The 8,107-nt window shown below is 45.2% G+C and overlaps 1 protein-coding gene and 1 non-coding gene across 5 annotated transcripts in view; both read right to left on the reverse strand.

Annotated features, from left to right (window-relative positions):
• The window catches only part of abtb1 (ankyrin repeat and BTB (POZ) domain containing 1), a 9,175-nt gene extending 2,515 nt beyond the window's left edge, over positions 1-6,660 (reverse strand). For 2 of the 4 annotated variants that reach the window (XM_019888465.1, XM_019888463.1), the window contains exons 1-8: positions 6,391-6,659; positions 4,402-4,464; positions 4,262-4,317; positions 4,035-4,179; positions 3,095-3,254; positions 2,952-2,997; positions 1,591-1,707; positions 1,403-1,515 (exon numbers count right to left, since the gene is read on the reverse strand). In XM_019888465.1, coding sequence (XP_019744024.1) covers positions 1,403-1,515; positions 1,591-1,707; positions 2,952-2,997; positions 3,095-3,254; positions 4,035-4,179; positions 4,262-4,317; positions 4,402-4,464; positions 6,391-6,446 — 756 coding nt within the window. In that variant the 5' untranslated portion in view covers positions 6,447-6,659. Of the gene's footprint in view, positions 1-1,402; positions 1,516-1,590; positions 1,708-2,951; positions 2,998-3,094; positions 3,255-4,034; positions 4,180-4,261; positions 4,318-4,401; positions 4,465-4,761; positions 4,818-6,390 lie in introns of those variants that run through there. The other 2 variants (XM_019888466.1, XM_019888467.1) reach the window with 2 other exon arrangements.
• Positions 6,661-7,186: 526 nt separating this feature from the next.
• Positions 7,187-7,259, reverse strand: trnam-cau (transfer RNA methionine (anticodon CAU)). Its single transcript has one exon. It is a non-coding gene; the product is annotated as a tRNA-Met (tRNA).
• Positions 7,260-8,107: the final 848 nt, after the last annotated feature.

Consider the following 8,107-nt stretch of genomic DNA (forward strand, 5'->3'; position numbering starts at 1 on the left):
CAAAACGAGATTATTTCATTCCATGACCGTGACTGTAACTCAAAGCACTCGTATCTCAAAAACTGAAGTGAGTGGAAATTCCAGTCATCTATCCCCCCCCCAAAAAAAAAAACATGTTGTCATCTAAGAAAAACACCATGTGACTAAATTAGTCTTCATTAAAAAAAAGAAAAAAAAAAAAACCCCACAGTCAAGACATCATGAAATTGAAATAAAAAGAATTTGCCAGACTTTTGGACTCAGTTCAATGGACATTGCGCTCCTCATTCTGGTGTGTGCGTCTTGGCCGCCGCCTCCTCGATATCCAAGGAGGCAGGCGATACTCCGACACCCCCCTCGGCAGTCCTATCAGTCCTTTTCGGCAGAGGATAAAGAATCGAACATGACTGTGACAACGAGGATGCCAGCAGCCCGCATGTCTTGTTTCGTTATAACGGCGCCAATTCCGTGTTAGCAGTAGCATGAAGCTAGCACACGAAAGCCAACGGTTACGGGGTGGTTGTAATTCTCTTTGTGTTCCGGAAACTCCAACTAAGAGTGACAATGAACATCTTGAAGCCTCTTTTTTGATCAATATCGACGCATTCGGACAAACTACGGCTTCTAGTTCTGACGTGAGTTGAGTCGCTTCGCACCGTACAGCGCGTGGAGCTCAAGTTTGCATCGGCAAGTGAGAACAAAACCAAAAAAAAAAATCCTCCAAACGACAGCTCGCCGGGTGACTTTTATCGCGGTGTAGATTAAAACAGGCTACTACAACGAATTGGCGAAAGGGACTTTCGATTTTTCAAATTCCAGATCATGTTCCTGCAAAGAACAAGGCCGTATCAAAGCAGATACAGCAATCAAACGATGCGTCCGCTGGACGGCACAGCGTAAGTAGAGAGAACATGCTTCCTGTCGTGGTTTTGTCTGTTTGTCTCCAGGAGGGGGCATCGGAGGGCTTCTCCTCCAGCGCCGCACCAGTTTGTCATCATCTCCCGCCGGTTAAAAAGAACCGCCGAGCCGTGGCCTGTTGCCGGATAGTCCAGCCTTGCTCACGACTCATACTCTCGGTTCATCGTGTCCCTCTCTGTGGTTTTTTTGTCTCACAAAGTTGGCTTTTCCTGCTCCTTTTGAGACAAGAGATTTTGCGTGACTTGTTTCCCGTGGCCCTTTGCGAGCGCTTTTGCCCCGTTGTGACCGACGCTCTTGTGGATTATTCTTGAATCAACTATTTTTGAATTTGATCTTATCTTGGTCCGCATTTGTGAGATGCGATTGTGTTCCGGATTCTTCCGAAACTGTCACAGCTTTGAGCGATTAGCCTCGACATTATGCTAATTAGTCAGGAAGACGTTTGAGATTTCGGTCGGTGGGCAGGGTGCAGGCGTTACAAACCCCCCCCCAAGCCAATCCTTACTCTGAGCTGAGGGGGCAGAGCGCAGTCGGCCAACTGGGCCATGTCCTCCTGGAGTTGGCAGCTATGAGGCTCCAGACTGAGAACCTTGACGCAGATGCCTGGCTTGTTGGACACTGCAGAGCCAAGAAGAAACGAAAGGAGAGAGTGGAGCTCTGACAAAACGCTGCGCCCCTCACACGCCATCTTACCAAATTCATACACCCGTTTGCATTTCAGCTGCAGCTCCTCAACGAGATCCGTCATTTTGCACTGCTTCGCCAGCCGCCTGCAGTCATCCACCAGGCTCACGTCAATATCCGCACGTCCTGAAAGAACAGACGGCGATTTAGGGCGGGGGCGCCATCATCCATTCGGTGATCTGTGAGATGAGTTCCATGGCAGGGAATTGACTGTTTTGAAGCAAAGGAGGCCACCGAGTGGGCAGTCTCGAAAAACAACGTGACGTCAGCTACGCGACACGGCATCTCTTGGGCCAGCAGTATTGCTCTCGATTACATCTCATCCATCCATCCATTTTCCAATCCGCTTTACCCTCACAAGGGTCGCGGGGGGTGCCGGAGCCTATCCCCGCCGTCTTCGGGCAGTAGGCGGGGGACACCCTGAAGAGGTTCAGGGTGTCCCCCGCCAGCCAATCGCAGGGCACACGTAGACCAACAACCATCCGCGCTCACACTCAAGACACTCTTGAGTGTTCCATTAACCTGCCACGCTCCCGGCCGCCTCGATTAGATCCCGTCCCATTCAAATAAGATTGAAAAACGATATCAAGGATTTAGCCGAGTTTCTGAAATAGTTCGTCAAGGGCTCTCCTTGACCACAAATACGGGAAGGTGCTAAATCTGGAACGTCACATTGCGGGATCGCACGTACGATATTCAGAGCCACCAGCAATAACAACAGTTACGAATATTATTTCTGTTGTCTCTTTAAATCACATACAAAGATATTTATAATCCAACAGGAAGAAAAAAAAAAAAGGTGGAAGCGCTCATGCGTGCTATGCGGTCAAAAACAAGGTGAGACGAGAAACCCGTCCAATCATTTTAACAAGTCGCACCCCAGCGATCAAGTGGAAAGTGTGGAAAATGCAAGCAGAGTTTGCTCAGCCTGCCCGCGGAAACATGAGCGCTTCGTCGCAGCCCCCGGATGGAAGCGGCAATCAAAGAGTGTCATCTTTTGATCCGTCACATTTGCGTTCAGAAGTCAAAAATGATCTTTACATCATAAGGCGTGTTTATTATTCCCGATCGGTCCATTTCTTCGTAGTTCATTTTATTTTATTCTACATTTGTTGCGCGGTAGAATAACACCGTTTGAAATGATAGGGCAAAAAAAAAAAATAATAATGTGAATAAAATGTCGAATGACTCTAGAATGATCTTTGTTGTCAGGAGCTGGACTTTAAAAATGGCAATTTCAAAGCAATGGGAAAAAAAAAAAAGGTTGCCGGTCCGCCGACACAGCATGCACTTGTCGCAACTGGTCTGTGACACAAAAAAAGGTTGGGGACCACTGCGCTGGAAAATCGGTAGCGGTAAAATATCCTCACCTGTATATAAATACTGCAGAACGGCTCCAAAAGCTGCAGGGTTGATCTGAAAGCAGATACAAAAGATGCGCTTAGCAGCACGTGCCATCGTTTCGGAGTACAAGCGGGCAAGATGCGGCCATGACGTCATCGGGTGGACCCACCAGAGGATGCTTGAGGTGGATCAAGCTTTTGTTTGTCCATTTGGTCGCAAACATTTCGGCGAAGTACTCGGAAAGGGCGGCGAGCACACATCGGTGAGCCGTGAACATTTGCCCGTGAACCACGAAGGTGATGTCACTGTGCAGTCCCTGCTCCAGCAATCTGGGGAGAGAGCAAATGTTTTACCCTGACACGGATGGCTCCGTTCTCCACATACGGTAAAGCAGGTTAAGATAAGATCAGAGGTATTCGTCCCACAAGGGAGGGGGGAAGCGAGGGGGGGGGCAGCTTTGGTCATAGGATCTTCTCATGGGGGGGCGGGGTACCCACGTTCAAATGCTGGATTTTCGTGATTTGAAAAACCTTTTCCACTACTAATGTAATCTGCGCACCTAAACACACACACACACACACACACACACACACACACACACACACGCACACACACACACAAATCTTTGAAATGGCATTTATTTTATATCCTTGATAGGGACACTCTTTCGTCCTAATTATTGGGACAACTTTGGTGTACTCGTAGCACAACTATGTGCCACTACAAGTGAGGCAAAACTGTGCATATGCTACGAAGGAGTTCAAAATAAAATGAAAACCGATTGAGTTTCAAAAACAAAAGGCAAAATGAAATAAAAAAACAACTTCAATGGAAAAATCGAAAACTCTCACGACCCTGCTCGTGTGCGAAACACGCTTACAAAATCGGCGCCGTGGTGTTTCGAGTGGCGTTGGAATTACAGACAGGAGGACCAAAAAGGTAAAGGCACAGTACGATGCAAACGGCAAACAACCCTGCTCGTGTGAGAAACACGCTTACGAAATCGGCGCCGTGTTGTTTCGAGTGGCGTTGGAATTGCAGACAGGAGGACCAAAAGGTAAAGGCACAGTACGATGCAAACGGCAAACGACTTGAAGGTGGAAGCTTACAAGTGCAGGAAGTAGTTAAAATCATGCCGCTTCATGGCGCGAACACCGACACACTTGTATTCTTTGAGCAGGCGTCGGATCGAGTCGTTCAGCGAGCCGTACAGGCACCGCTCGCCATCAAACGTGTTGGCCTCGCATTTGGCACCTACACGCCAAATAAGAAGGAGAAAAAAGGATGGTTTTCTGAAATGCTGCGTCACCCCCCCCCCCCCCCCCCCCACCCTTACCACTTGCCAGCAAGTACTGGACAAGCTCCTCGTGGCCACAGAGACACGCATAATACCTAGCAGACAAAAGAGAGGTCGGGTCGGAAAGGGGAAATCATCCTTGGTACTTTTTTTTGTGAAGCCCAAAGAATGCTACTTACAAGGGGCTGCTGTCCCAATTATCTCTTACATTGAGGTCCACGTCTCGCTCTTCAACGAGATATCTAGGAGACACAAAATCAGCGGCTTAGAATAAGAATAAAGTAATATGACTCAAGAATGCTGGCGTGAACCGAGCACAACACAAAGAACATAGAGCTCTCAAAAAGTCAAAATGCTTTCAAATGGCTGACGGTAATGTTTTTTTGGAGATGTATATTCAGTGGTGAGAGGAGCATTTTTTTTCATTCTTAATTTGCGTTTGATTTTTTTTTCCAAAACTGGATTTTAGCCTAATCAAGTTGTCAAAACTGAAAATGATATAGCAGTCAAGTAGAATTACATCTTCACAATTCCTATACCCAATTGGCCGTGCATCCCATTGTCATGATAGAATCGTGTTCTTACGTGTCCACACCAAGGCGGAATTTGGAAGACAGATGACATTCTTTCAAGAAAACAGGAGTAACCAGGCAGAACCAGTTTTGTTGCGGAGAAACTGGGACTGAATCTCAGTTCAAGTCGTTTGACCACTTCATACTGCTTGGTATCGCATATTTTAGAGCCTTTTCCTGATTTACTGAAGTTCACCTACATTGTCCGCCAGACACTAATTACAATGAAACAAGTCACATGTAGAAATGTACCATAATGGGTACACAAAATGTTGATTTGCTCTTCAATAGCGTTCACAAATCTGTGTCAATTGCTCAAAAAGAATCCCTCCAATGTACTGGCGTGGCATATCGATTCGTTGATGAGATAGTTATTGCACAGGTGTGCCTTATGCCGCATTCGGGAAAGGTGGGAAATCGGACATATCCCCCTTGGATTCCCTCAGTTTCAACCGCTAAGCGTTGGAGGTGAATGCAAACGACAAAGATGGCTGACTCCATCAACTGTTTTTCGGGTTCATTTCAATAACATTCTGACCTCCAGCGAACCTTCTTCATAATTACCTTCATTTATATCAATAAAAGAATAGCCTTTCTTCAAAACATGTCATTCGTTTCACCAAAAAGCTTCATGTAAGGAGATAACGGCATATTTTCACGCAGTTCGTACGGACCCCCTTGTGTTATTTTGAATGACTAAATTAATGTAATAATAAATGAAGCTAAACATATGTTTAACATCTTCCAAATTATTTTGCCATTCACGCCGTTGCCTAGTGACGTCATACTGAAGTCGGTCAGTGAACTCGGAAGTCCGTTTTCTTCCCGACTTCTCAACTCGGACGTCTCAAATCAACGGGGCGTTCAGGTGCATCTTTCCTAGTCGGAAGTCGGACTTCCCACCTTGCAAGAATGCAGCATTAGGTGTTTCGCAAAAAAAAAAAAAAAAAAAAAAAAAAGGCCATTTTAAAATGTGGAGTATGTACCGTATCGGGGGGAAGGTCGGGGAGGTCAGAAAAGCAGACGGTAGCTGGTGTTACCATCATTTAGTTTGGATAACAGATATGTTTTACTCCATTTGCATTTTATTATCGTGCAGAATGTCACACATCTGTATCAGTTGGAGAGTGTAATGACGTCACCAGGTCAAAACGCAAGCAGTTGGTGGTACAAAAAAAAAAAAAAAAAAAAAAAAAAGGCCATTTTAAAATGTGGAGTATGTACCGTATCGGGGGGAAGGTCGGGGAGGTCAGAAAAGCAGACGGTAGCTGGTGTTACCATCATTTAGTTTGGATAACAGATATGTTTTACTCCATTTGCATTTTATTATCGTGCAGAATGTCACACATCTGTATCAGTTGGAGAGTGTAATGACGTCAAATCACTCACGGCAGTAATTTACGAGAGTTGCATGAGCAAACTGAGCCGACCGAGCTTCGGTTACCAACAAGCTCATCTTGGCTAACGGTAGCAACCCATCGTTTCGCTAAGTAGCATCTGTAGCTCAAATCTCATACAGTACATGTACTAAGTATTACAGTCAGGGTTCGAAGAAATCAGTCGCTTGGAAGGAGTACGCTGGTCAACGATCTTTACCTGACGCTACAAATGTCGCCCTTTCTGCAACTACTAAACAAATCGTGGCCGTCCATGATCCCCTCGGTGTTTTCGGTCCTCTGAAATGCATTGAGTCGGCCTGTCTGCTGGACAGGTAGGCGAAAGGTGGATGACTTTTGAGAGTTTGCTCGCGCGGATGTTGAGGTGCTGTGTCGAGATCGACGCTCCGTTGTTGACAAGTGCTTTCTGTTTCTGGTCAGCAATGTTTTGCTGGAAGGGGAAGGCGTTCTGGGGTCACGTGACGTCGCGGCGTTGCCTTCACGTCGTCAAGAAAGGCGACGAAAAGAAAACTCCCATTTCATGCACTGTACTGTATTTGATGCCGACAGAATTTTTTTTTATGCACATTGTCGGATTCTGTCTAAATTGTTCTGCGTGTTTAATATGATTGATTGAGTTTTACAGTAACATTTTTGAACAGTGTTGTAAAGTCTTGCAAAATAAGTGATATACATAAAAATGTGGAAACGCTTATATATACCTGTATATATATATGTTGTCCCGAGGTGTGAGAGCGAGTGGTTGTTTGACCATGTGTGCCCTGCCATTGGCTCGCAACCAGTTCAGGGTGTCCCCCGCTTACTGGCCTTCTGAGACCTGAAGGTCTTAATGGCAGTGAATAAGTTTGGCCAGCAGGGGCCGCCTTGAGCAGATTGTCCGATTAATTCGACACGCCGTAATCAACGTGTCTCATTAACAAATCAATCAATGCATCCAGTATTCAAAGCGGTTCTCATAAAGCAAGTAAACAGACCCTGGAAAAAGAAAAGTGCTCTGCCCCGTGTGAGGCTCGAACTCACGACCTTCAGATTATGAGACTGACGCGCTGCCTACTGCGCCAACGAGGCCGGCTGATGTACCACGATCGCCATATAGTTTATAAATATAAGAACCGAAACGGGGCCAAACACCCAAGTCGCAAGCTCGTGTTCCCTAGACCTGATCTGGTTCCGGAATAACGAAAAATCTGTTCTCAATTATTATTATTTTTTTTAAATCAAGTGAAATTTTAGTCATTGATGTAAAGTTAACATGAACTTATTTTTCTATCTCAACTTGCACTGCATGTTTGCACTGTGGTTGAGAGGAAATAAATGTCATCTGTGCTGTATGTTGCACATACAGCATATTTGACAACAAAGCTGACTTGACTTCAGAATACTTCTTGATGCTATTCTGAGACCGTTTTCATTCTCCCTAGGTGAATTTATCATTTCCCGACCGCTCAGAAATTATTTTCAATCCAAACCATTGACGTACATGCATTAGTTGATTCGCTTTTATTTTGAAAGTAGCTAACGCTGCTCGCTGGCGACCGGTTACCATAATGCAGAGTACACTGTACTGTACTCTGCAATGAGTCAATAACAATCGCTTGGCTGCTGGTTTGACTGTCAGACTACCACATCAATACCGTTCTGTGGAAATTAAGATAAAGGGATAAGTGCTGTAAAATAAACAAACGAAATTTTTCATGGGCATATGTAATAATTTCATTTCCCCATGCATACTATACAGAAAAATGTTTACATCAACATCATGACAAGGCAAAAGGAAACAAAAAACAAACAAAAAAAAAATGATACCGAAGGAGTGTCACGGATAACGGAAAGGCTCTTCAGTGGTTCATGGTTCAGCAGATCGGAGTTGTTAGTACATGATGGAATCCGAAACCTAATATATACATACATATATA

This window comes from Hippocampus comes, unplaced genomic scaffold (genome assembly GCF_001891065.2).
Source record: "Hippocampus comes isolate QL1 unplaced genomic scaffold, H_comes_QL1_v1.1 scaffold152, whole genome shotgun sequence".
NCBI classification, from domain to species: Eukaryota; Metazoa; Chordata; class Actinopteri; order Syngnathiformes; family Syngnathidae; genus Hippocampus; species Hippocampus comes.